Genomic DNA, 27673 nt, shown 5'->3' with positions numbered 1-27673 from the left:
GTGTTTTTTTCTTTGGCGGGTGAAGCGAAATGGTAACCGTAGCAGGCAGCCGGGGAGCCAAATCCTCGGAGTAGGACACGCGACGTTTTTGGCCCAGCCGTCCTGCCCTGAGGCTCGTGCCGCTGCTGGCCCCCGCCATGAGCGTCTCGTCGGTGGCGTGGCGCCCCTGGGAGAAGGAGCATCTCTGGCACTTCCTGCTGGCGCTGGGCTTCGAGCCGCGAGCGGGAGCCGCCGCCGGGAAACTCAGCACCCACCTCAGCCTGGGAGTGTGAGTCGGGGTCAGCTGTGCAGCCCCCCGTCCCCAAACAGGGCGTGGGCTCCTGCTCGCCTGAGGGCTCCCGAGCTCGTGCTGACAGTTGGGCGGGGAGGTCAGGGGCCGGAGGTGCCTTTCAGCAGGCGATGCTTTACGCGGGTGTCGTCTTGCTTGGCCCTTGGGAGCATCCCATGAGTACCGCCGGGCTGCGGGGGGAGGCCAAGGCGCCGCGATGCGCCGCACCGCAGTCACATTTCATTTTCCCGAAAAGAGGTGGCTGTGGAGGGTACCGTTGAGGGATCTGGAGAGTTACTATGGGCGTGGGGGTGATGCCGCTCCTTATCGGGGAGAGGCACTACTAGTTCTCTTTCTGCGGGGCCCTTTCCCCGGGGCTAGGAGCCAGGTCTTCCGTGGACATCTGTAGAGGTACGGGCGGGACCAGCTGGAAGCAGACTAATCAAGGTTATGTCTGGGCAGTTCCTTTCGTTTGAAAAATCTGCCCAGATGGAGCTTGATATGTATGTTTCTATCACTGCCCTGCACAGGGTCTGGTACTTCCCCAGTGCCCATTACAGGTAACGTCTCCTACCTTGATGTTGGGTGTGAGCTCTAATATGGTGGTTTGGAGAAGCCTGTCCTTGACTTACTGTGACAGGGTGGTTCTTCTACTCATCCTGCATCTGCCAACATGAAGTTAGTTGTCCTTGTAATCCCTTCTGTTGGGGGTATCCACCAGTGCTATATAATTGTTCATTGGTATGTGGAAAGGCCTTTTCATTTGGCACAATAAGACTATATAATGCCCTGAGCTGGATCCTTGGTAAACAAAATGGGCTTTTTATTGGGTTGCTTCTCATCACAAATAATGTAAATTACAAGAATTAGAAGGAGCTCTTGCTCTGTGAATTAGACATAATTGGATGCAGTTTATATGGAAACAGTCACTGATGACTTTTTTGCTGCTGAATAGATGTTAACTCTGCTTTCAAGACAGAATAAACTCTGAATGGGATTGAATAAATGTCGTTTGGTCGATTGACGCAGTGTTAAACTTTTTGAGACCATGGAAAACTGAACAATATTATATTTATGCAGAACACCAATGGAAAATTTTCTTTAAAATTGTCACACACAACCCCCACCACTCTGTCAAAAACAAAACAAAACAAACAAAAAAATCCACACCCTAAACAGCAACATACACGGTAAAAACAAAATGAAGTAATCGGGTATCCTAGCAATGAGGAAGTAACATTGTATCTGGTTCTAATTACAGAAAATATATACCATCAGTGTGTGATACCAGAAAAGTGTCAGACAGTCCCAGCACGTGAGTTGTTCGTGTAACACCAATGTTCTACAGACGATAGTTTAAGAAACACTGGACTAGAATGCAGCAGTGTCTTTGACTTAAAATCTAGAAAGGGTCTGCCAAATTTGCAAAACAAAGAATTTGAGGGATTTTATACTCTCAAATTCACTCTCATACCTTAAATTAACAGAGAGATAGCTGTGTTAATATATATATACTATAAAAACAAAAAAGCAGTCCAGTAGCACTTTAAAGACTAACAAAATAATTAATTAGGTGGTGAGCTTTTGTGGGATAGACCCACTTCTTCAGACCACAGCCACACCAGACCAGACTCACTATTTAAGGCACAGAAAACCAAAAATAGTAATCAAGTTTGACAAATCAGAAACATTGTAATCAAGGTGAGCAAATCTCTGCTCTTCTGACTTGCTCACCTTGATTACAATGTTTCTGATTTGTCAAACTTGTTTACTATTTTTGGTATTCTGTGCCTTAAATAGTGAGTCTGGTCTGGTATGGCTGTGGTCTGAAGAAGTGGGTCTATCCCACGAAAGCTCACCACCTAATAAATTATTTTGTTAGTTTTTAAAGTGCTTCTGGACTGCGCTTTTGTTTTGACACCTTAAATTAGTTTGTTTGCTTTAGATCAGTTGTTTTGGTGCTTGTCACTAACTACTTTGTGTTTATCAGGAACATGTTTGACAAGCCGAACAAGGATGCTTTTCATGTGGTTGCACGCTTCTTGTTTGCTAAACTGGATCACCCACGCTCAATAGACGTCTTCCGGTATGCACAATTTTTGTATAACTGATAAAGTTTTATACACACTCAATAGGAATAATCAGAGATGTAGCCTCTGGGGCAGAGGCCACCTGTTTAGAGAATGTATTACAAAAATCTCCTACAGAACTATTATCTGTATGGGTTTCTCACATTTGAGTTACAGCTTCTTAATGCATGGCAGTTTACCAACATCACATTTTTACATCAGTTGTAACAGACAATTTTGAGGAGGTTTTCACAGTGAGGGGAAAAGGTGCATTTCTTCACCCTCTAGCCCAGGGGTAGACAATAATTGTTCCAGCGAGGCCCATGCTAAGAATATTGGAAGCTGGTCATGGGCTGCACTTTTCTATTTCATTCATGCAGGGGGAGAGGGGTCTGGGATGGAGTTGGGTACAGGAGGGGGTTGTGACCTGGGGCAGAGGTAGGAGGTGCAGGAGGGCTTGCTAGGTGCAGGCTCTGGCTGAGAGAGGCTTAGGATGCTCCCAGCCAGCAGTGCAGTGGGGCACTCAGGAAGGCAGGCTGCCTGCATGCCATGGTGTCCCTGTGCTGCTCACAGCTGCAGAAAGCTGCTGGCAAGCATGTCTCTCTATGCTCATTGAGGTGGAGGGGGTGGGAGGAAGCAGGTTTCCATATGTTGCCTGTTCCCTCAAGCATTGCTCCCAAGCTCCTATTGGTCAGTTTACAACTAATGGGCACTGTGAGGTTGCTGCTGCGGATGCAAGGCAGTGTGTGGAGACCCACTGTTTCCCCTTCCCCCATTGGGGGCACACAGACATGCTTGTTGGCATGGTGCACCTTGACATGGTGTATCTGGGGCCATGGCAGGCAGGCAGGTTACCTACTTGCCTCCACTGGGCCACAACACATTTTCCTCTGCCACGGGCCCAGGGGGTTATGACGGGCCAGAGGAAAATGTTTGGCAGGCTGGATTTTGTCCACCTGTGCTCTAGCTAGAATGTCAAATTATCAACTTCAAGCCATAGAATTCTCTGTGAAATTATAATAACGTTTTTAACATGGAAAAGAATTTTCCCTAAGTTGGTTGTCAAACAGGCAAAATGTTTTATCAGAAACTTTTTTAAATGCTATCTAAAGCAGATGTCCTAGCATGGAAAATTTCAACCCAAGCAGCTGGGGAAACTTATAAGCAGTTGGAAACAGGGCAAGCATAAGTATATGTTGCACTACTATCTCTGCCTATAATGTATTAACTTTGAATCTTTATAGTAAAAGCCCATGCATGTGAACTGTTCCACTACTAGTCATTTTACCAAACTTCCAGGTACTCTTCATTTATAGTTTGAGTACTGTTACTACTTCCATCCCTGATCTTACCTAAAAAAGAATTACTACAAACCCTTTGAATTTTTAGCTATATATAAACTAGATTTGAATTATACTGAAACTGATGTTTATTTCTTCTTTTGAAATGGAAAGATTTTGTTACCCTCCAGCAGATAAAAAGGGAGATGCTGAATTCAGGAAGCAATGCTGTGAATGGCTAAAAAAAATTTCAGTAAGTATTAGCAGCAATAAAATGATGATTGCAGTGAATTCGTGTGCATTTAAATTACTGCATATATAAATAGCAATTTAGGTTATTAAACAAAGTACCTGCCACCAAAGAATAATGTTAACTTTCCCAAGTACAATATGTGGTATATGTCAATTGTTTTTAGAGTTATTTGACCTAAACGTTACATGATGTGGTAAAGCCTAGACTGAAAAAGTTGATACATTGAGGCTTTGTGGATGCAAAAAGCTATACATGTAGCCTTCTGTGTATTTTATGCCTCGGACAAATCTGTAGCTGAATAGGCTTCCTTAAAGGGTAAGGAGTGAACAGTTTATTTTATGTTTGAGTTAAATACAGCCATTGTTGAAGACACTGACACTGAGAAAGCAATTTAACTGCTCTAAGAAACTTTGCAGATGTAGAATAGTCTGTCTAGATAAGGGCAAAATGGCTAAATTTTAAACAAGCTTCTTGACTAGAAATGATAAACAGGCCCAAAGCAAAATTGATTCTCTAGCTGTCCTGGTTCCTTCCTCTGTCATAGCAGAACCTTGTTTAGACAGCAGCTAAGCATGGCCTTCATGTTTAGAGGATTTCTAATATGTCACAGAATAACTCCGTTCCTTAATGTCAAGTTAGGTGAACTCCATTTATGCAAAATCATGAAGAAAAGGAGGAAGTACAGCGAGCTCCTTTTGGCATGGAAAAGAAAGAGTGGCTAAAGCATTGTCCAAGATGCACTGTAATTGAAATAGAGCAGTTATCTATCTCAGGCCACAGACTCTGCATTACCCGCGTTGGGCCTTAGAGATAGAGTGCCTGCTTGGGATAAGGGCCTGGCGGCAGCCAAAGACCTTGGGAGTTAAAAGTTTCACACAGTTTTGTGCTAAACCTTCTCCCCCGGCCCCCAACGCTCCCAACCAATCCTCCCTCCTTGTTCTGTTCTCTCTTTAGCTCCCTCCTGGCCTCTTTTCTTCCCCATCCCTGGCTCCATCTTTCTGTACAAGAACTGTTCCTTACTGAAACTAGCTGTAACTGGTATACTGATATTCATGATGTATGCAACCAGTATATTCTGACGCTTTCCTGGAAGCTGAATAAGTTTTCCGCATTGCATTGTTAATAAACTGCTTAGTAATTATCTGTACGGCTGAATTCTTGGGAAAAGAATTCCTTTGCTTAATAGTTTGGTGTAGCAAATGGGGTGTGGTTGGCAATTCTTGGCAATTCCTTTGTTTAACACCTGTTAGGACAGTAGAGAAGGTCTAACTCCCAGTCAGATATCGATAATTAATTCCAACCATAGTCTGGAAACTAATTTGTTCTCACCTGGAGATGAAGAGGAGGGACCCAGATTTTCAAGTTATCATATCATATAGCAGTCTCCTTTTTTTTTTTTTTTTTTTTTCTTTTTTCTTTTTTCTTTTTAAAGCAACACACAGACTGGTATGGCTTCAAAGTTACGTAGCAGCTAAAGACCTTTATCTCATTGTAATCTTCTTATATTTAATTAAACATGTTTGTTTTTTGCTTTGACAATCACTTTTTGGGAGAATTTATTAATAGTAACAATCTTCATTTCTTTAGGAGGAATGTGGAAACAGCTTTCCCCCTGTTGTAGCTTCTCTGTTTCTTTCTCCTGGTGGTCCTAAATTTATTCATCTAATGTACCATTTTGCAAGATATGTGATAGTCCAACATATGAAAATGGACTCTGAAGGTAAATGTTAGTTGTAATTGTTCTTGTTTTTAAAATAGCTTCATTCATAGTACTTGGCACATTTTGAAACTACTTAAGGCTTAATTTGTTATAAAAGTCTTAAAAGCTGTTGATCTGGATCTTTGGAGGATGAAATGGAGTGGGCTCAGATAGGGTTTCATTTTAAATTTGTTCTCAACTAGTATTGCTGTCCCATAGTATAATTTTTGTTTGAGATTGACACATCTAATATTCTCTCTTTCTGGTACCTAACAAAAGCCTGGGTCTTGTTGCTAAAACTTAAGTGCATGTGTTTGCTCCACGTAGTTCTAAAATACTCAGTACAGAAATGGCAGCCATTTAACATTTCCATTTTTTCATAAATGGGAAACTGGTAACCAGGTAGTACAAATCTAAGTAATAAAAGTGCGTTTGGTTCTACAGTTTGGCTTTTATTCTTATATGGAATGAAATGATAGTGTTTCTGTCTGCGTGTTTCAGAATATTCTATGAACTGAGCAGGCAGATTTATCTCCAGTTGTCCATAGCGCTAGATGATGCACTTTTTTCAGCAGTGGGGCAATAAGCATGGAGACTAAACTTTCTTTGTTCTTGCAACTCATGTTAGATAAGGTACACCAAGTCAAACTGGTCTGGAAATGTAACTAAAATCCTTCTTATGCCAGTGAAAGTGAACTAGCAATGCATGCAAAGTATAGCATTAAACAAGTTGCATTCAACTTAGGAATGTAGGTCTACACTCTGCGTAGTGTTACCTGGTTTTGATTTCTTTCCAGTGTTTAAACTTCTTTAGCTAATAATGGTCACGGGGAGGGTCTTGGGATGATGGCAGAATTCTTTTTTTAATTTTGGTGTAATGGGGGACTAGAACAAGCTGTCAGAAATAAGTCTAGGCTACTCTTGTAAGTGGTCCAGTTGCAGCTGCTTAAAAGGGTCATCGTTTCACCTCTCTCTTTAAAATGGGAACTAAAGACACTTAGATTGAGATCTCACTGTAGCTTCTTTGGTTAACTCCAGTCTCTGATGAAAAGCTACCTTAAGTTGAGAGACAGTCATCTTGTATGTATTTTTGACCTTCTTGTTTTTCAGTAATTTATTGTAACTGAAAGACCGTACTTGGATTGGTAGGTACACCTTAAAATGATTTGTGCATTTTAAAAAAGATTGGAAACTCAGTTTTATATGGCATTTAGATCACCTACATAAGAAACATATTGGCTTATAATTTTGATGGCACATTTTGAATTTTCTTTTTAACTGATTTCTGTAGATACCAATATACGTTTTCCAGAAGCTGTGAATTTGAGGCCTCATGACTTGTATAAGGCAGCAGGAAGATACAGGGTGGCATGTATTAGGTTTTTAAAGACTGCACGAAAGGAAGATTTTGTAATTCAAGAATACCAGAGAAAAGCACAGTAAGTAGCTCTTGTGGGAGTGGATACTTTTTTAGTGAATATATTTGTAAAAAGCCTTAACTTCTATGGCAATAGATAAGACATTTCTAGCTCAAACAACATTTTCCCAAATCTTTTGCCCAATAATTGTGGCAAAACAGCTGTTGTTGGCATAGTGGGTCCTACGCTCTTCTTGGCAGATGTTAGGGCAATATCTCTTGCCCCTGTTTCTGGGTCCTGAGGCCCTCACCAGTGACATAAGAAGAAGATCATTGGGGGGAGGAGTCTGAGCCCCAGCCCCCCTCAAGCTCTGAAGGTTACTTATTTGCCCTTCCCCCAGATAGCGTTACCATTGGTCTTTGATGCTGGGGAAGGAATCTCCCTCCTCTGCTGAGACATTCTCCCCCTTTCTCCAATTCTCTAGTCTGTCAGTAGCATGTCTCCAAACTCCAGGCCTCCCTTCTCACTCCACCTTGTCTGCCTGAAGCATAGGGATTTTGTTAGGCTCCTGTCAGGGCCTCTGTTTGCCTTCAGCAGCAGTGTCCAATGGGAATCCAAAGATCGCCACACTTGTGGTTGTCCTCTTTCCATATTCACCACATATTATACAGAACTTTATAGAGCCAGGCACTCCAAGCTACCTCCTCCCCCACCCCCACCTTAAATGCCCTCCCCGCACCACAGAGCCAGGATCTGCCAGGCCCCACCCCCTATAATTCAGTACGGTGACGCACATGTGCAGAGCAGGCAGACAGCATTCTGCATGTGCAGCTTTCAGGAGGAGGGTTGCCTACCCTCCCTCCCCCATATTCACCACAATGCAGTGTCCTATTCACCATGTGTGGCAAGTGGCGAACATATTGGACACCCCTGGCCTATAGGGACCACTGCATTAATTTAGCTTACTGTTTCACATCAGGTTACTGACAGGGTCTTAACTGGCTTCAGTTGGTCTGTAGTAACCTTTCCTTATCTGTTGGTAACCATGTCTTAATTAGCCCTAGGGCAGGGAAGAGGGGAACCTACCAGGTGCAGGACAGATCTGGCCCCTGGCGTGCCTGGATCTGGCCTGTAGTGAGGCTTGGAGCTTTCTCCTTGTAGCAGGATGAGCTGGCACTGGTGCTGCAGTCCTATGGTGCATCTCTGAGTCTTGGCATTCCACATGTGCTTCACCTCTCCATGGCTGGAATGGGAGCACTGGCTCCCTGCTGCAGGGGAAGCCGCAGGGAGTTGATGCTAAAAGCCCTGCTTGGCTGGCTCTGCCTGATGTCGGGGAGAAGGAGAGGGCGATGGCAGCATTGCCATTGGCTAGCCCAGGCTTCACTTCTGTTGCTCCCATTGGCTGTGAATCTCAGCCAGTGTAAGCTGGGGTGGAGGGTGCCTATGAGTGCAGGGCTGCATGGAGCCACCCGTGGGACCCTCTGCTCCTCCCCACACACCAGCCAAAGGGTAGTTGCATCAGGTCATTGCCTGTATCCCCAGCCTGTTCCTGCACGTTACCTCCTTGCCTAGATCCCACTCCCAAACAGTCTCCTCCCACACATGAAACCCCTCTTTTTTTGGCCCCACCCCAGTGCCTGGGGAGCCCCCAGAATTTAATCTAGCCCTGAGGGAAAGTACAGAGCTTTGACCCTCTCCCCTCCAGGTAGGAGCAGGAGGGGAAACCCTGGCAGCTTGAGTTGCTTGTGTGAGATGAGAAATTGTCAACCCTCTGCAGTCGTCTCTCAGTTGCCAGTTGTAGACTGCATCTGTGATGGACATTTTTTTTTTTCCTCACTCTTTTCCTTTTGGGTCCGTCTTGTGTGTGGCCTTGTCCCAATAAGGGTCTCTGCTCCTGATTTAGGGCTTATGTATCTCTCCTTTGTGGCTCTCCCTGCTTACTGGCTATGCTGTGTCACGAAGCATTAAGAATTTCCAGGTTTTTGCAGGTGGCTGTATTTTATGTATTTTAGCTTGTTCCCTGCATAGTCTTGCTATTTTTGTAGGTGTTTTGCATGTAACAGAGAGAAATTGTAAGCATAAAATGTGATTATTCATCCGCTAAAATGGCAGGAGCACTGGGAAAGTATAGAGTAGACTTAAGTTAATAGAATATTTAAAGCCATTGCTGGTTCGAAGAAGAAGAAAAAAATTACATTGTGGCAATAACCGCTGTTAGCTTCTCAGTTTCAGTTTGGGATATGCTTTATCTGGTTATCATCCTTTACTAAATTACCCTTGCCTGTCTTCAGCTTGCATGCATCCAATCTCTTCCTGCTGGGAAAAATACATTTCCATACTTCCACTGAATTACATCTTTTTCAAAGCTTCCACTCCATTTTCCCCTTCCATCAACAACCTCTTGTTAGGCTGCTAGGTGCTTGGTTCTTAAAGTTTAACCAATGCAGCTATGTAAATCCCACTGCTATGGCTCCAACTGGGTAGTAGTCAATTAGCTTAGAAAGTGTATGTTAACATTAAATTGACCCTCAGCCATAATTTAAGTAACTGGGTATTTGAGGAATAACATTTCTGATAACTATATCACTCCTGTTGCTGCTGACAACTGTATTTCAATATAATGCAGTGGAAAGATGTCAAATTTTCAACTCTTTGGTAAGATCTTTGAGGAAGTATCTTTCACAAAATATAATGTGCGAAGCCTGTACCTAGTGAACTGTGCAAGCTATCTGGATATTTAGGTTTAGACTATCTTCTGCTCATGTTTTCCAATGTCATTGACTATTATAATACCAGAACAAAAATGCAACATGATATAATGGACATAATAGCACTGTTCTGCTCATTTGTTTTTTGCAGATTATTATCTAAAAAAATAAGAGAGACAAGATCTGAATGTGCAGCCTTACACAATCTCCTTCAAAAGTAGGTATTCCTTCATAACTGTTCTTCAGGTTCGTGAAGCTAAAGTCAAACTGTTGTAAACTTAAATGAGAGTTTCAGCATAGCTAATTCAATTTCTGTTTTTTTAACTAGAATGGACCAAAATAACCAAAAGCAAAGTAACAAAGCAGGAAGAGTTCAAAAGGTGAGGATTTTCTTCTTGGTAACCGATGGGTGACTTTCTTTTATAGTTAACATGAATCTGATCCCAGATACCAGAGTGGTGGATGAGGCTTTTTCTTAAGTAACTAACAAAATCATCCAATGCCCTGTATTTGGTGGTAATGGGGGACTTTATCCAGACATACGTTAAGAAACTAACACAGCAAGGCACAGGCTGATAAATTCTTGGACTACATTGAAGAGAATTTTTTATTTCAGAAAGTGGAAAAAGCTACTAGGGGTTGAGAATTTAAAAGTGGAGGGCAGCCTCGGAGAGAGTGACCATGAAATCAGAGTTCATGATTCTAAGGAGGGCTAGAAGGGAGAAAGCTAAACAAAGACTGTGAATTTCAGGAAGGCAGATTTTGATTAACTCAGAGATTGTAGGTAAGGTCCTATGGGAAGCAAGACTAAGAGGAAAAACAACAGAAGAGAGTTGGCAATTTTTAAAAGGACACTAAGGGCCCAAAAGCAGGTTATTCCACTGTGTAGGAAAGATGGCAAAAGACCATCTTGGCTTAACCAGGAGATCTTGCATGATCTCAAAAACAAAAAGGAGCCCTGTAAAAAGTGGAAATTAGGACAAATTACCAAGGATGACTGTAAGCAAACAATACAGAGATGCAGAGGCAATGTTAGAAGGGCAAAGCTACAAAATTAGCTCAAACTAGCTAGAGACACAAAGGGTACCAAGAAGACATTCTATAAATATGTTAAAAGGAAGAGGAAGAGAAGGCAGGAGTAGGCACACTGCTCAGTAAGGAGATAGAAATGATACCTGAATACTTGTAAATGGCAAAGATGTTTAATGACGACTTTGTTTCGGTCTTCACCAAGCAGTCTGATGAAGGAATGCCTAACAGTGAATGCTAGTGTGAAGGGGATAGATTTAGAAGATAAAATTAAAAACAAGTTAGATGTCTGCAAGTCACCAGAGCCTGATGAAATGCATCCTAGAATTCTTAAGGAGCTGATAGAAGAGGTATCTAAGCCTTTAGCTATTCCTCTTTGAAAAGTTATGCAAGTCTGGAGAGATTCCAGGAGACTGGAAGAGGACAAATATAGTGCCCATCTACAAAAAGGGGAATAAGAGCAACTCAGGGAATTACAGACCAGTCAGTTTAACTCCTGTGCCAGGAAAGATAATGGAGCAAGTAACTAAGGAATTCATCTGCAAACATCAGGAAGAAAATAAGGTGATAGCTAGCATGGATTTCTAAAGAACAAATGTCAGATCAATCTGATAGGATAACAAGCCTTGTGCATAAAGAAGTGGTGGATGTGCACATTTGATACCGTCTCGCGTGATCTTATCAATAAACTGGGCAAATACAACTTACATGGGGCAACTATAGGTGGGTGCATAACTGTCTGGATAACCATTCTCCGAGAGTAGTTATTAATGATTCACAATTGTGCTGGAAGGGCATAACAAGTGGGGTTCCGCAGGGGTCTGTTTTGGAACCAGTTCTGTTCAATATCTTCATCAAGGATTTATGTATTGGCATAGAGTAAACTTAGTAAATTTGCAGATGCCAAGCTTGGAGTGTTTGCAACTGCTTTGGAGGATAGGATCATAATTCAAAACAATCTAGACAAACTGGAGAAATGGTCTGAGGCAAATAGGATGAAGCTTAATAAGGACAAAGTACTCCACCTAGGAAGGAATAATCAGTTTCACGCAGACAGAATGGGAAGTGACTGTCGGGCAGGAGTACTGCAGAAAGGGATCTAGCAGTCAAGTTAAATACGAGTCAACAGTGTGATGCTGTTGCCAAAAAAAAAAAAAAAAAAAAAGCAACCATGAATCTAGGATGCATTAACGAGTGTTGTGAGCAAGACACAAGAAGTCATTCTTCCACTCTCCTCTGCACTGATTCGACCTTACTGGAGTATTGTGTGCAGTTCTGGGCACCACATTTCAAGAAAGATGTGGAAAAATTGGAGAAGATCCAGAGAAGAGCAACAAGAATGATTAAAGGTCTAGGGAACATGAGCTATGAGGAAAGACTGAAAGAATTGGACTTCTTTAGTTGAGAAAAGAGAAGACATGATAGTGGTTTACAAGTACCTAAAAGAGTGTTAAAAGGAGGAGGAAGAAAAATTGTTCTTCTTAGCCTCTGAAGTTAGGACAAGAACCAGTGGGCTCAAAGTGCAGTAAGGGAAGTTTAGGTTGGACGTTAGGAAAAACTTCCTGTCAGGGTGATTAAAGATTGAATAAATTGCCGAGGGAGGTTATGGAATCTCCATTTCTGGAGATACTTAAGAGCGGGTTAGACAGACATCTATCAGGGATGGTCTAGATGGTACCAGGTCCTGCCTTGAGGGCAGGGAACTGGTCTGGATGGCCTCTCAAGGTCCCTTCCGGTTCTAGTATTCTATACTGCCCTCTCTTTCAAACATGCTAGAATTCCTCATTTAACCAAGATAAGTAATATAGCAAACATTTGAGCCATGACTTTTTTCCCCTCTCTCATAAAGGTTCGTTCCATGTGGGCATCTGTATTGGAAACCCTTACATCCTTGGAAAAGGAGAAAGAGGTTGTAGATTGTGTTGTTGATGGTCGCGTAGACCAGTATACTCTAGATGGAACTGATGTCACTCTTAATGTTCCAAGGCTGCTGATTGACAAAATTGAAAATCAAATGTACAATGTAAGTCATTGTCTTTTTAATATTACTCTTCTTGTTTTTATTCATAAAACTCCTCGGCTGTGTCTACACTACCTCCCTATTTCAAAGGGAGGATGGTAAGTAGGGTGTTGGGAGTTTATTAATGAAGTGCTGCAGTGCATATGCAGCACTTCATTAAACAAATTCTGCCCCCATGGCAACTCTGAAGTGTTAAACTTCAAAGTGCCGGCTTGCGTGCAGCCGCGACTAACCTGCTGGTATTTTGAAGTCCCTTTACTCCTCAAAATTTTGTGGAGTAAAGGGACTTAGTACCCTGGGCACTTCAAAGTACCGACGGGTTAGCTGCGGCCACACACGAGCTGGCATTTCGGAGTTGCTGCGAAGGGGAATTTGCTTAACAAAGTGCTGTATAGGCAGTGCAGCACTTCATTAATAAACTCCCAACACCCTACTTTTCATCCTCCTTTCGAAATAGGGAGGTAGTGTAGATAAGCCCCTAGTTGCCTTACTAAACTGACAAGTGATATTACTTTTGGAAAAACAAATAGGGGGCATTTCTAATCCTTATATGGAAAATATGATTTTTCTTCAAATTAAAAAAAATCTTCAGACGAGATGTTGGTCATCCTCAAACATGAGGAAAAGTAATGAGACAAATGGTTGGGGGCTTATTCGTCATTCAAAATGTGTGTAGGTATTGAGAGTTAGTGTCTTACAGAATATTACAGATGACTATTTTTGAAATCCTGTTAAGCATAAACCTCACTTGTTACTAAACCCAATAACTACATTACTCATTCCATATTAAAATGAACACTTAAAACTTTATTTTGTCTGATTACCTTTGCATTTCACTCTTCTTGGCCAATGAAACTAGACTGCCCAGACTCCTGTATTGTGTATGTTGCAGTTCAGGTTAATGAAATTGCAGGATAGTGGTTACAAATAGCTTCATTAAAATTTTCATTTCAGTTTAATATTAAGTTGTTAATAAGCACCTTCTGTTTCTGGATCTAAACCAATGAGGGTGTCTTCTAATTTTAAAAAAAGTACAGATTCAGAAGCATGAGAGTTGTCCCTACAGTATACCTTATCATAGCAGAGCTAAGCAGTCTAATAGCTGGCATTATCAGTGTAACTGTTTACTAATAAGTTCTCTTTTGATTTTTTCCATGTTTGAAGTTGCATATAGGAAATGTATATGAAGCTGGAAAACTAAATCTGTTGACAGTTATTCAGTTATTAAATGAAGCTTTGAAGATTTTAAGACTTGAACGTCAACAAGTTGGTCATGAGTCTCTAAGATTGGATCTTCAGTATATTGAAGGGAAGACCAAATTTCAGAATAAAATGTTGTTAGGTCTGCAGTCTATGAGGTAAACTTAGAATTTTTTCTGAGGCTTTTAATTCTTATTTTCATGTACCAGGGAAGCTGTAATCTGTACCCTTCCTGTCCAAAAAAAACACTTCATATTTTGACCTTATTTGCTTTACTGAGTAAATATGCCAGTTTTCATAAGCTGTACTCTTGATAGGTGTTTTGTCTGACAAATTCTTGGTGCTGGGGTTTCAGATCTACCAAGGCACCTGCAAACATCGTTTTCCCTCTGCTCTTTTTATGAGCAAGTCAGCTTTGATCCTGGCCATCTGAAAATGGAGGCTGGGCATCTTAGTTCAGTGATAGTAGTGAAGGATTCTTACTTGTTAGATTTCTCACATTTATTGGGTAAATTTTTAGCATAGCAAACAAATTAAGAATTTAAATCTTTTGTATTCACCTTTTAGTTATTATGTAGTGTGGTCTTGAAAGACTAATGAATTTTGTCAGTATTAGAATTTTTAGGCAGTTAGCTATACCTTCTTTGCAAAGATTGTGTATTCAGCATGTAAAACTGGCTTGTACAAAATGAACAGGACGCTTAAGTGGAGGGTACTGAAATTTAACAAGACAGAGGATTCTGGAGTAAGTTTGGATATTTATATTATTTGGCAAAAGTTAAATATAAAACCAACACCCAAGTATGTTGTACAATAGCACAGAGTTGTCCATTCCAAGCAGTGACAACCTATTCAGAGAAAACATCTCATCTCTATCAAAGTTGTCTTTCTAGGTAACATGAATTTTACTTCCACTATAGACACTTATTGTACTGTTTGTTTTTTGTTGTTGTTGTAGGCATAAACTGAAGCGAGAGGATCATGTGTCCATAGTGGAATCAATTGCTGAAAAACAAAGAGACTGGGATATGAAGTGGGAAAAAATTCTTGGCCAGTCTCCCTTTAGTGTAATTAAGGATCAGAATCCAGTAAGTAAAGTGGAAATGCTATGGGTCTGTTTTTTTTGTAGGGTTGGGTGAGCTGAAACAGGCTTTTGTGTGGATTCATGTAAATCACAGTGACTTAAATCACCCCCCTACCCCCAAAAAATAATCAGTTTAAATCATGTTACCAAAAAAGCTAAGGCTGATTATCCTTAGAGTGGACTTAATTTTGGAGTAAGCCGTATTGAACTCACTATCGCTGCCTCTTCTGTTTTTTTGAGAAAACAAGTACAGGTTGAAACATGCCCCCCCTCCCCGCCCCAAATCTGGCATCATCAGTGGTCCAGATGTTGCTGGACCAGAGAGCTCTGGCTGGCCAGCCAGCCCATTGGCCCTGTGGCAGCAGGAAGCTGGACCACAGGTGGGGAACTCCACCAGGTGTGAAGCTCCTCAAGCAGCCTGGGGGCAGGGAGCAGGGAGCAGAAGGTGGCCAGGAGGGGTCCCTCCCCCAGCAAACCCAGAAGCCTGACATCCTCTGGACTGGCAAATTCCCTCTTTCAGGGTCCTGGGGTGCCGGGCCAGGAAGGTACGACCTATATAGAATGGGATTCCCATGCAAAAGCTGAAATAAAGTAGGGAATAGATTTTTATGGCATCACAGTTATGGTCTGTGGCCATGAAGTTCCAAAGAGGCATGTATTGTCTAATATAAAGAAAATGCCATGGTAACTAGTAACTCTAACTTTCTGTTACTCCAGCTTTCTGTCTTGTATACTAGAGTGATAGATTCTAAACCTAGTTAATTAAACAAGGCATAAGGACTAGCTAAGCCAAACTTTTTTCCTAGTAACATCCATCACAGCAAACAGCTTGGGAATTAACATGTCAAATCACACTTACACAAAACAGTTGTAGGAAGAGTCTTGAAGGATGAAATCATTATTCTTGCACCCAGGTCCTGCATCTTCTAGCACCGCTTATACTTTTTACACATTTTCCTTTTTTACCCAGGGAAGAAAATACTGTTAGGTTTTCTCTTGCGCCCAGCAGCCATAACAGTTTTTCTGTGGCAAAAGTGCGGGGGACTATAGGAAGCTATATGTGTGCTTGAATGTCTTCCCTTTCTTTTTCCAGTCCACTCCACTGTTCCTTTCTATGCCGCCTCCATCCTCTCTATATATTGTCTCTGTCTTAAGACAATGTCTTAGCTAACTCATCATCTGTGCTTGGCCAAGTTCCACCATAACGTAAGCACAAAGCAAAAATAACCCTTCCAGATTGTGTCTCTCTGCACATGTTACTTTTTAGTCTTCTGAGGTACAGAAACTGAAATCCCAGAACTTTCAAAGAGCAAGAGCTAATAGTTTGGCTGGATGGGCTAGAGTCACTTAATTTATTTTTAGGATATTTTAAGTGCAAGTGTAGAATGTTTGTGATGAGAGATTTAATTGTGGCTGGTTTTTTTTAAATGAGAAATTTAGTGCTTTTATTTCTTAATTTTTTTTTTTGTCCACACAGTTTCTAACACACAACTGAAGTACAGCCCTTTTTTAATTCTTCCAGTGTACAGTTATTTTAAAAAAAAAAAATCTAGTCGCTTTCATCTTTTTAAGATAAGTTGGTGTAAGTTTTTATTCAAAGTAGACGCACGTAATTTATGGTAGCCAGTCAGAGTTTTGTACCCTTATGGTAACTAAAAGCTGCTCTGTTTTGTATAAGAATGAGCCCTACTAGCAAGTCACTGGGGAAAGTTGCATAGCTGCTACTTCATGTATCTCTACAGTTAAAAGAGAACTTGAAAATTAAGTGGCGTTTGTCTTTTTGAACATAAAACTTGACCACATAAATTGTTAGTCTCATTCCAGTGAAGGAAGGATAACTGTTTTGATTCGTAGCATTTGCTAACGCTTGCAATCTGAATGAGTTTGCCCTTCAACAAAAAATACTCTTAAGTAAGGGATATATGTCTGATCTGGAGTTTTTCACACAAATAACTAGCTTATTTTCCTTTTGGAAAGGTACTTGATCTGTTACCAGCTATGTCTCCTCTTTCTTTTGACCCTGCTACGGAAGAGGCTTATAAAAGCAGTGTCTTCTGTCAATACCCAGCATCAATTGCAGGTGAGTAAATTGGATAAGTTTTTCTGGTCATCCTTAGGGATTTCCATAGCCTCAAAGAATTCTCCACTTGCCTTTGACACTCCAGTCCTCAATAGCTCCATGTCACGGCAGTGTTCTTTCTGACAGCTGAGTGCTGAGCACTGCTTTTGGAGCCTTTCAGTACTGCTCCTTGCGTCTTCCAAAAACATACAACTTTCTTGTTCAAATAAGGGACCTAGGGCTCAGAACCCAGCTCTTATCAGAGGAAAGCTGCTAATATGTCTATAATATGTGTTTCAGTGCCTCTTTCATCTCACTAATGCATGATGAGTGTTTAAAAAGATTGTCCTGCATTTGTCATGAGCCTTGCGTATCCCCAACTTAGCATTCATTTGTAGAAATATAAAACCCACATGAGTTCAGCTATTAGCTTTCTAACTGCAATAATTTGAACTTGTTTCAAGTAGAAATGTGCTGAATAGGTAATATAGTACAAAAACCCAAGAAAGTCTAAGAAATCTGGTCACACTTCCATAGCAAGGATGTTTGCCTGGGCTTTCTTGCCTACAGGTTTCTGCCTGGAGGTTCTCTTAACATGCAGTTTTTAATAATTCTTGAAAACCATCCTGGTTATTACTCTGCCTTTGTCCTAGTGCAACAAACAGATCACAGTATGTGGTTGGTTTTTTTTTTTTTTTTGTTTAAATTGATTTAAAATTTGTGTTCACTAACGCCCATTTCTTCAAAGAGCTGTCTGGTGCATATTAACTATAGCTAACTCCTATAGTTTAATTTGCAATACCTTGTAATTATGAATGTGGTGATATGAGAGGCTTGTGTGTTTTGGCAATATCTTGAATGACTTAGGTTTCTTTTTCTTTAAATTATCACTTGGGTTGGTATTTTTAATGCCTGTCATGAACCAAAATAGTGAATTTATCACTTGCAGAGCATTTGCACTAAACTATACCTTTGCTATTGTTTGCTATCTGCACACTTTACAGTGTGAAGCTGGTGTGCAGAAGCTTTTCTTGTGTGTTGGCAAATCAGTGCAGCACATGTAAGGGTTTTGTTAAATTGGCATTTTGAATAGCCTTTTAGCTCGTGTGCTTGTAGGGCTCCTGCATTTAAACTTGTTTCACGTCCCCCTCTAGTCCTTTATGGTTAAGGTTGCATGTTTGTCACAGAAATAATGGACTCTGTGACTTCTCCAGCACCCCATGTGGCTGATCTGGGAGCCCCATGAGTAGCACAGGCCCCTTGCCACCAACAGCAGGAGTTAGGGTCAGGAGCAGTCAGGACTGGAGGCTGGGGTGCAGGGCAGTGTTTACCTGGGGGCCAGAGGTGAAAGTGGGCTGGTATGATGAAGTGGCCACCAGTACCAGCCTGTATGTAGCCGCCATTTAAAGTGTTGCCATAGAAGCACTTTAATGTTGCTGCCCCTTTTGCTTCATGGGCTTCACTGGTATCCCTGTTGGTAGGGTCTGAGTCTCTCAATCCTTCAGATCACCACCTTGTTCCCAGGCCTCCTGGCTGTTGCAGTTGGGAAATCTGGTCCCCAGGTGTATCCCTTCTGCCTGAGGCTCTAGCCTCCCCAGGCTGCATACTGGCAAATCCTAGTACTTCAACCCCCTGCATGGAGGGGTGTGTGGGGCTCCTTAGAAGGGCAACAGCAACTCTCCTCCCTGAGCTTCTAGCTCCACATGCTGCCTCCACCCACAGGTGCTGCCTGCACAGCTTCCATTGGCTGTGGTTCTCAGCCAATGGAGCTGCGGAACCGGGACCTGGGGTGCTGGAGGCTTGCTGCTTTTCGTAGGAGGCAAGTAGGGAACCTATCCCAGTCCTGTCACTTCTCTCACCCTCAGCAGCTGTGTCTTGCAAGGCATCCTTCCCCCTCATATTCATTGTGCCACCCTGGACTGCTGTCCCTACATGCTCAGGCTGTGTCTGTGCCAGCCCTGCACACACCAGTTTACTTGAGTACATAGTAAAAGCCATTGACAGGTTACAAGCTGCGAAATTTTTTGTACTGTCCATGTCTTGTCCATGGCTCTTATTAAAAATACCCATGATTAAAACATAGCTGTATTTATAACCAAAGAAAACAGAACAGGCAAATAGTGGTAACAAATCTCTTCCATTCCCTATTTTAGATACACCAAAAAAGGCTTGTCAAGCAAATGATAAGAGAGATGATGCAGCACTGGAGAGTGTAATGGAAACACCATCTACAGGAAGGTATGATTAGAGTCCTACATACCTACAGATATGTTTTATCTCCAAGGCTGTCCACATCTGCGGCTCATTTTTGGGGACAGGGATACTAATTTTGTATCTGGAACCCTGCAAATTTGCAGATACCCATGGATATAAGGATAAAGGGGTAAGCATACCCTGGGATGTGAGTGTGGATATTTGTGGATCCTTTTTAAAGATGTGATGGCAGATATCAATTTTTTATCTGTGCAGGGCTCTAGGCATGATTTAAAAAATTACCTTAAACTATTTAATACATGAATAAGAGGTCATCTGGTGCAAAGAGTTACTTTCTTCTATGATGCCTTTTCGTAATCCCTACAAGGGGTAGTGATACAGCCTCATCCTCATTTTGAGGGTCCTGAATTACATGGATATTCTGTTTTTTTGGCATTTTAGACGGTTGTGTTTTTCATGGATCCACATAAGGACTCCTATAAATCCCAGGAAGCTGTCTTGTTTGAAAAAATAAAAGCAATTAAAACATTCAACAAATTTAGACTAATTATCTCATTCTTAGAAATCTGTACGTAATCTGCAGATGATGTCAAAGCAGTTAAAGTTAGACTTATATTATACTGAGCAATTTTATTTACCTTTCTGAAAATGCCAGGAACCTAAATGTGTAACATGGATAAATAGTTGTCTTACGAAAGATAGCAAAATAGGTAGGAATATTATTAGTACAAAATAAGATTACTTGTTTCCTAGTGAGTGAACGGAGTCTTAATAGTGTAGTTTTAAAAAAAGAAAAACGTGAAATTACTTAAGCAGTAATGGCATTTAGTTTTAGCTTGGCTTTGCCCATCTGAATGGTGTTAAATTTCTACTAAAAGCCAACTTGGTGACCTCATAAAACACAATTCAAATACACAAGCACCAAAAGGGTTACAGACAGATTACTTAACACTTAAAGAATACACGTTCACTTTCCTGTGGCGTTACAAGTGAACTGAAATAAACTGATACTTAAAACGATGCCCTTATTTTTCAACAGTTTGCTTTAGTACTTATAGTGCACCTGAAAAATCTCAAGGCAAGTAATACACATGCCTTTATATAAAATTCCACTTTTAAAGTGTGTGTGGGGTGGGGGGCGGGCGGGGAAGGCTTGGCTTATATTTATTACAATTTGGGAGACTGATACACAACTAGGGCTAAAATTCCGCTCTAATTGTCACAAGTCCCTCCCTATAGTAAAACTGCCTTCTGATGACCGGGACGAATTGAGGGAAATCGTAACGGACAGATACGGGGCAGACAACGTTGACCATTCATGGGATTTGTATCCAGGATGTTTGGTTTAATATCAACAGCTGCAATCTTATATGTTTTCCAGGATGCTCGCTCACTTGCAGTCAGCTACACACAGCTTTCTCAAAGGTGAACCCAGCATCGTGGTGCGTGAAAAGGTTAGTTTGTAATAGCTTAAATTGTCTATGGAAAATATTAAAGACTTGAAATTTGTATTGTCTCTTGGAGTTCGCAGAGTAAACTTCATGCTTTACAGGATCCTTCTTGTAGATTGAAAATGGCTGATACTAGCAGAACCTCCTACCAGAGGATTCAACAGGCATTCAGGAAAATCACCAGGCTGATTATTACCTGTGACAAGTTTCCATTCTTGGCCTCAATACAGGAAATATGTTTGTACTACACCAGTAATAGAAGGTGCTGTTCCACCAACCATATGAGAGTTGTGAATTGGCAGCATGATTTGGACCTCATCAGGGCCCAGTCATAAACTATGCTTTGGAGTTTGCATAGTCGCCCCAGGTTGAGGAACATAAGTCTGAGCTAAAAAGCACCTCAGTGCAGCTCCAATCCAGCAAGGTGCAGAAAGGGAAACTCAAGATCTTGCTGTTATCTATGTACAACATTAGAGAGATGTTAGTCTGTATCTTCAAGAACAACAAGAAGTCCTGTGGCACCTTATAGACAAACAGAAATTTTGGAGCATAAGCAGATATTTTTGGAGCATAAACTTTTGTGGGCAAAGACCCGCTTCAACAGGTGCACAGGACTTCTTCCTATCCTATGTACAACACTTCACCTACATAGGCATGCTTTGTATCAGTTTAAAACGTGGCAATATTTGCTTTACTATTTGATTAAATTAATGCTGATGCTATAGGTTCTGTGCAGTTTAATATGGTAGTTCTTTCAGGTGGCACATTTTTTTTCACAATGCAAGACTTAAAAATTCCTCTATATTCTTGTAGGATGTACAAACTGCAACTCCCAAAAACAAAGAATGGTCTGTTTTTCAAAAAAGCTTAAAGTATAGCGGACACAAACCTAAAGCAGTAGAAACTTGGAAGATCAGAGATGCTCGTTTACTGCAATCGCCAGCTGCAGTTAAAAGAGAAGATCCTGCTAAGAAAGCACAAGAGCAACTGGCAGAAGAGGTTAGGAGAGGCTTCGCTACTTAATTACACTTCATTCGCTAACCCTGATCTCCTAAAGATAACTTGATCTTGTTTCTTGTTTATGATAACTGTTATTTAACTGTGGCTATCTAACCTTAATTTTCAGTCATTTAAGAAAAGAGTGAGGGCTCCCATTTTATAACTTAAAAATGCATACTGGTCAATACGGTACAATAAAATATTCTTAATTGGAATAGTCTAGTGAGTGTTGGCCTTTCTGATTACCAGAAGTAATGTTGCTGTTCATGAACCTATAAATCCCATAATATCACTAGAGTGTTTGCAGTGCTTTGATATTTCTAAGGCTCCTCATTTCTATATTTGCATAGGTTGCACTTCTCATGTCTTTCTGGCATGGTCAGGACTTGATAGGTCCTGAACTAGAGAGTTTGCCAGGCCTGGGTAGATCCAGGGCTTCTGCCCCAAACAGTCCTGTACTTGCTAGGGCTGTGATGGCTCCAGCCTCCCTCCCTGGGACTCTTGCCCCAGCCCAGGCTCCCTGCAGCTGCCACGGGGCGGGGGGGGATGATCCTGCTTGTCCCTAGCTGTTGCTATACTCTCTTGTCCTGGAACATCTGTGGTTCTGCTGGACATGATGTGTACTTGCAGGCACTTTAAGGTCTGGAAAGGGAATTTTTGTTAAAGGAACCTGAAAGTTGTGCTATATGAGATGGCAGACTACATATCTTGATTACTGAAATGGTGTAGTTAATACTTAAATGCTTTTGATCCAGGACTCTGTTCCTGGCTGTTAATTAATTTCAGGTCTTGTGTCTTGAGGAATCTTGTCTCCATGTTAAAGGAAGATGGTTGAACTGATGTATGGGCTGAAGCAAGTCAGTGGTAAATGAGTAGAATGCAAAGCTGGACTTCTAGTCCCATATTCTGACCAAAGGCTTTTTGTCCTTTTCCATGCCTCCTCACTTTGAAAGGCGCATTTGTCATAATTGTATACAGAAATTTAAGCAAGGGTTGGGGAACCCCTATAGCTCTACTGTGGTTGGAGAGAATGGAATCCATTCAGTGCTATTATTGGCTGGAACAAAAGTTGTAATCTTCCTCAGGAATCTTCATTCTCTAAACTTTCTCCTACAGGTTGCAGATGTAGTGGTATCAGAATCTCCTCAGGATATTGGCAGAAAAGCAATAGAGTTGGATGATCTAATTGGTTCATTGGCTTCTAACCCTTTCTTAACAAGGAAACAGATCCCACGAACTCCAGAAAATCTGAGTAAGTGCTGTTTAATAATGTAGAGTAATTGAGCTTCAGTGAATTTCTGCTGAAAAAAGATGCTGCCATGTTAAAGGAACACCCTCCCCCACAAAAAGAACAAAATATTGCTCGGTCAGAATGGCTTTAATGCTAAACTGTTGTTACTAGTATGACATACATAATATTTGTAACAAAATGAACATAATGTGACTAAGGTGGTATAGAGCTGTTTCTCAATGACTTGTTCATGAGCTGGTGCCAGTCTGAAGATCTCCCTGGCAGTTTAAAAGGTAGGAAGTAGTCCCTTTTAGGTGCCAGATTGAGAACCAGGGATATAGAAGTCATTTGACAGTGCTTGTATGCTGTTGGCAATGGAGGCATGGGTGAGAAACACATAGTTTAGAAAGTAAAGAATAGATGGCCAAGCAATATATAATTGCTCTTATGTCCTTTATTTTGTTTCAATCCTAGTTACTGAAATTAGAAGCTCGTGGAGAAAAGCTATTCAGGACAAAGATCCTTCAGATACAGAATTGTTTCCAACTGAAATAGTGACAAAAGAAGCTCCACTGGCTCTCCAGTCTGAAATTTGTGGACAAGCAGATCACAGTATGGCCTGTTTTATGTCTTCATCTCACTTGTCTGACCTTAATGTTTCTAACTTAATAGATGGGAAATTTTCATTAAGTCATATGTCGCCTGCACCTAAAAAGCAGATGGTGGTTAGTCACATCACTGAATTGCGAACACAGATACCAGCTACAAAAATGCCAGAAAATGAAAGATCTTGGGAGCTTGGATCACAACATATTGTTTCAAACAAAACCACCACAGAAAAACCAGAAGAATTTGTCTTTTCAACTGTAGTTGAGAGCAAGAATATTCTGGATAATAGTGTAGAGGGATATATTCATACAGATGCTGTATCACCTTATCTTTGTCAAAATTCTTCAGTGCGTACAACTTTGTCATGGGATGGTTCTCAAATGGTAAGTGGTACTAGTTCTGACAGTCCTGAAGTTATCCAGTTTGGAATACTACATGAGACTCTTCCAGAGGAACTTGGCAATGTAAGTCTTAATAGCTCTAAAAGTTTAGAGACTACTGAAGTCAAAGGTAACTCAAGGGACAGCAAGTCACTAGAAAACATAGTGAAAAGTGAATGCACTGCTCAAGAATGCACATTGGATTTACAGTCTATTCGCAACAGGTATGAAGCACTGAAAAAGAGAGGTTTTGGAAATAAGCCAGAGTCATTTCAGTCACCTGCTAGAAAACAGTTTCTGAGGTGTAAATCAGAGATAAATCTTACTCCAACATGCACAGAAACAAATGAAATATTTAGTCCTCTAGGAAAATTCTACGCATTGGATGCAGAGAATAAGAAGACACGTTCATGCATGTCTTTTCTTGAAAGAAAGCATAGTCTTTCACCACTGATTGCATTTTCTCCAGTTGAAGAGAGATTAAAGTTGATGCAAAAGAAACCTGGAGACTTCCTGCATAACTTGAATGGTAAGCTTGTGCTCTTCACAGGGTTATGTCACTATCTGTACATGTGGAACTCTTCACTTCAGAGTTTCCTGGATGTAGTCTCAGCAGTTGACTGCTGGTTTAGGAATTAAGGGGAAGAAAGGAATCAACAAGGTAGTAAATTGTTGCTGCAATTGCAGCTACTGACATCCTCTCTGGAAGGAGACATGTAGGTACATATGTATAGTCATGCAAGGAGGGAGAAAGATGAGGATTTGGTCTGTGAGTTGTGTGCACTTCGGTGTTTTTTTTTCCCCAGTAGTGGTGGAGAGGGAGGGTGCCTTTTAAACTTCTTAAAAGTTAGTCCTATTCCAATTTACTAGCTTTTAAAGAGTCCCATAGGCATAGTTTTCCTTTCTTGAAAAAATGACACTTCCCCCCAGAGGTGTGTGTGTGTGTTAAAATTGATAGTCCGTCTCTCTTAAGCATCCTTTTCCAAATATGGAACTCTGGGAGTCTTTGCCAAATGGCAGACACCAAAGTAGGAGAGAGAACTAGGTATTACTTTAATGAAACACAGTCTAGCTTCCCATGTCTGAAACAGAAATTTGTGGTATGAGGCACTTATTGGTACGCCTGTAAGAATCGGTCAGTATACTTGGGTACTAAGCATGGCTGGAATTAGCCTTTTGAGGCTAATTTGGAATTTGCACTTGCATTTAATGTTGATCTTGCTCAGTTGTCAGTCCACAGTGTTCAGCATGCTTTCATTTAAGTGTCAAGAGGAAAAAATAAGCTAATTTTAACTATGCTAATCTTATTGGAACAATGATAAACTAGCTGACTGTACTGCCCTCTCTGGGGCTGCCTCCTGAAACTATCAGTAAACTAAAAGCAGTCAAATGTAACTGCTTGGCTAAGTAAATCATAAACTGTACTTGCTGCCAGTTAACTTATAATCAACTTAGATGACACATAAGAACTAAAAGTTCTAGATGGTTTGAGGCTAGATTGCTGCGTATAAATGCAAGCAGTACCTTGGAAGAAAATCAAGCAGATGCTTAGACTCACTCCCCCAGGGCCCTGCTTGCTGGAAGTTCTGAGGAGTCTACTTTCAGTAACAGTCTCATTTATTGGTAGTGACTTGATCATCACTCCAGTAACTCCACATTTGGTAAGTCTTTTTTTCTCCCTCAGCAACGATAGGTAGTTTAATAAAATATATATATATAGAGCTACATAACTGGTGCTTTTATATCTACTAAACATCAATAGCACTAACAATTTAAATGTGTTGCTTACAGACTACTGATGGTATTGGTCCACACTAGAATCCTTTCTAATTAGTGGTTGCAACTTTAGGTGCACAGATATGGAAATTTTTCCTTTCCCTTATTTGGAACATCTGTATTTGTTGGAAATGTCCCAAGACACTGTGTTCCCTATGGGTATCTGGTATTTTGGATTTTTTTAATACGATATATTTATATTACAATATACATTCTTTTTCTAGAAGAAAAGAAGAAGTTGGATGCAAAAGAATCTTCCTCTGATGTAAAGAAATGTAAAGATGAAGCAGTTTCACATTTAATAGAATTATGATGCACGTGGATGTGTAAGGCTTGTGTACTAAACAATTAGACTTATAATTAAAATGCTATTTGTAATTTAAATTTTTCAAACATTCATCCATTTCAGAAGAATCTGCAAACGTGTATATTTTAAATGCCTCTCAACTAACCTGGAAGAAATTTTCTTAGTGTACAGTGTCCATTAAGGCTGAATTTTTTTTTTTTTTTTTTTTTTTTTTTTTGGAGCATTGATCAGAGGGACTTGGTGATGTTTGACTGATATGAGAAGACTAGTAGTCAGATGTGTGGAATCAAACGTTTTGTTGGAATGTGTGGTTATGTCATGCACACTGAAACTCCTCATGTTAACTTTCTAAAACAGACAGATGTTCATGGTTTTAATCTGAAGTACTAAAGAAGTTAGTGGAGGACCCTGTTGAAAAATTATTTAACCATATAAATTAAGATATTAAGGATATTGTCCTTTTTTAATATTGAAGTGTAGCAACATTTAGAATTAAATTACCGCACCAGTTATGAAGGAGCTTTGAAATAGAAAGGCCTCCTTTCCCCACGTCCCTGTTTGGGGAATTCAGTCTGCCTGTCAGACTTATATGGAGGCTTCTTTTCTGGCACATGCTCTAGCTCCACCATGACTCCACTGGGTTATAGTACATGTTTGTCAGAAGAAATGGAGGGGCTGTTCAGAAAAGGCCTGGAGACCCTTTCAGGTTGAATACCTGGGGCTGAAGGGGATAATTTGTATCCATCCTAGCCTACTCACTGCAAGTAACTGAAAACCTCTGTGTGTTCAGATCAAGTGGGTATGATTTCAGCTTAATATATTGACTTGCAAGGGAAGATAATGAATTTGGTAAATGGAGCACTGATGTCTATGGGACATGGAGTAGTGAGGTTATAAACAAACCCATAGAGTTAAAACTTTAGGGACAGAGTGGACAGACTGGACAAGTTGAACTAAAACCAAAATGAGGAAAGACTTAAGGAGGGTGAAGTCAGGTGGAAGAAAGGATAATGAAAAGTAGAATAAGTGCTCACAAACACTAAGTCCACTAACAAGACCACTTAGAACTAATCCATTCCTGGGATCAAGTAATTTAGGATATTTTGTCTAACTTTAGATTTCATGTTTGACTGTTTTGTGTTTAAATAAACTGTCATTTTATTAAAATGAAAAACAGTTTACAATAGTGTTACAAAAATATTTAATTTTATAAACTTCATCCTGCAAACCCAGTTTTGTCTACTTGTGTTCTAGGCAGTGAAATGGGAGCTGGTATGTGAAGGGACTGTGCATTACTATGAAACAAAGCGGATGAGCAGCATATTTACTCTAGAAATGATAAACTGAGCACCAATGCTGCATTGAGCTGGGGGTTCTGTAGAGTTGTCGTCACTGTTAAATACTAGCCATAGTGCGTGGAGTGTACAAAACTGTTTCCATGAATTTCCATTTTAAGTGATTTAAAAACCAGTTGAACCCAATAACCAGCAAATCCTGCTTAAGAGACACTTTTTAAGGGAGCAGATGTTAGTGGAGCAAGTGTGGTAAGAACTTGATCTTTTTTTGTCATTGTCAGGAAAGACAGCTGTATGTAATTACTAAGCATGTCAGTCTGGTTGGAAGTATCGGAGGGGTAGCCGTGTTAGTCTGGATCTGTAACAGCAACAAAGGGTCCTGTG

At 40.7% G+C, this 27673-nt stretch overlaps 1 protein-coding gene and 1 non-coding gene across 4 annotated transcripts; both read left to right on the top strand.

The window, feature by feature from the left end:
• Positions 1-27220, top strand: HAUS6 (HAUS augmin like complex subunit 6). 3 transcript variants are annotated; one of them, XM_074994970.1, is made up of 18 exons: positions 1-268; positions 1530-1583; positions 2259-2354; positions 3792-3870; positions 5458-5590; positions 6861-7008; positions 9787-9852; positions 9964-10015; positions 12514-12687; positions 13849-14042; positions 14843-14972; positions 16946-17048; positions 19181-19265; positions 20623-20695; positions 21506-21691; positions 22808-22943; positions 23397-23534; positions 25912-27220. In XM_074994970.1, the coding sequence occupies exons 1-18, from the start codon at positions 138-140 to the stop codon at positions 25998-26000; spliced, it is 2067 nt and encodes a 688-aa protein (XP_074851071.1). In that variant the 5' UTR covers positions 1-137; the 3' UTR covers positions 26001-27220. The 3 variants fall into 3 exon arrangements, with proteins under 3 accessions (XP_074851071.1, XP_074851069.1, XP_074851070.1); XM_074994968.1 differs by having other exon boundaries at positions 23397-24440; XM_074994969.1 differs by lacking the exon at positions 1530-1583 and having other exon boundaries at positions 23397-24440.
• LOC142013960 (small Cajal body-specific RNA 8) lies at positions 20417-20549 on the top strand. Its single transcript, XR_012645835.1, has one exon.
• Positions 27221-27673: the final 453 nt, after the last annotated feature.

The sequence above is a fragment of the Carettochelys insculpta genome, chromosome 5 (assembly GCF_033958435.1).
Source record: "Carettochelys insculpta isolate YL-2023 chromosome 5, ASM3395843v1, whole genome shotgun sequence".
NCBI lineage: Eukaryota > Metazoa > Chordata > Testudines > Carettochelyidae > Carettochelys > Carettochelys insculpta.
The sequence above is the reverse complement of the archived record's forward strand: the minus strand, read 5'-3'. Positions and strand labels throughout refer to the sequence as shown.

Coding starts and splice junctions, on each gene's coding strand:
- HAUS6 (XM_074994968.1), top strand. CDS start 138: ATGAGCGTCTCGTCGGTGGCGTGGCGCCCCTGGGAGAAGGAGCATCTC. Junction 12,688..13,848: donor TTGAAAATCAAATGTACAAT/GTAAGTCATTGT, acceptor CCATGTTTGAAG/TTGCATATAGGAAATGTATA. Junction 14,973..16,945: donor TAATTAAGGATCAGAATCCA/GTAAGTAAAGTG, acceptor CCTTTTGGAAAG/GTACTTGATCTGTTACCAGC.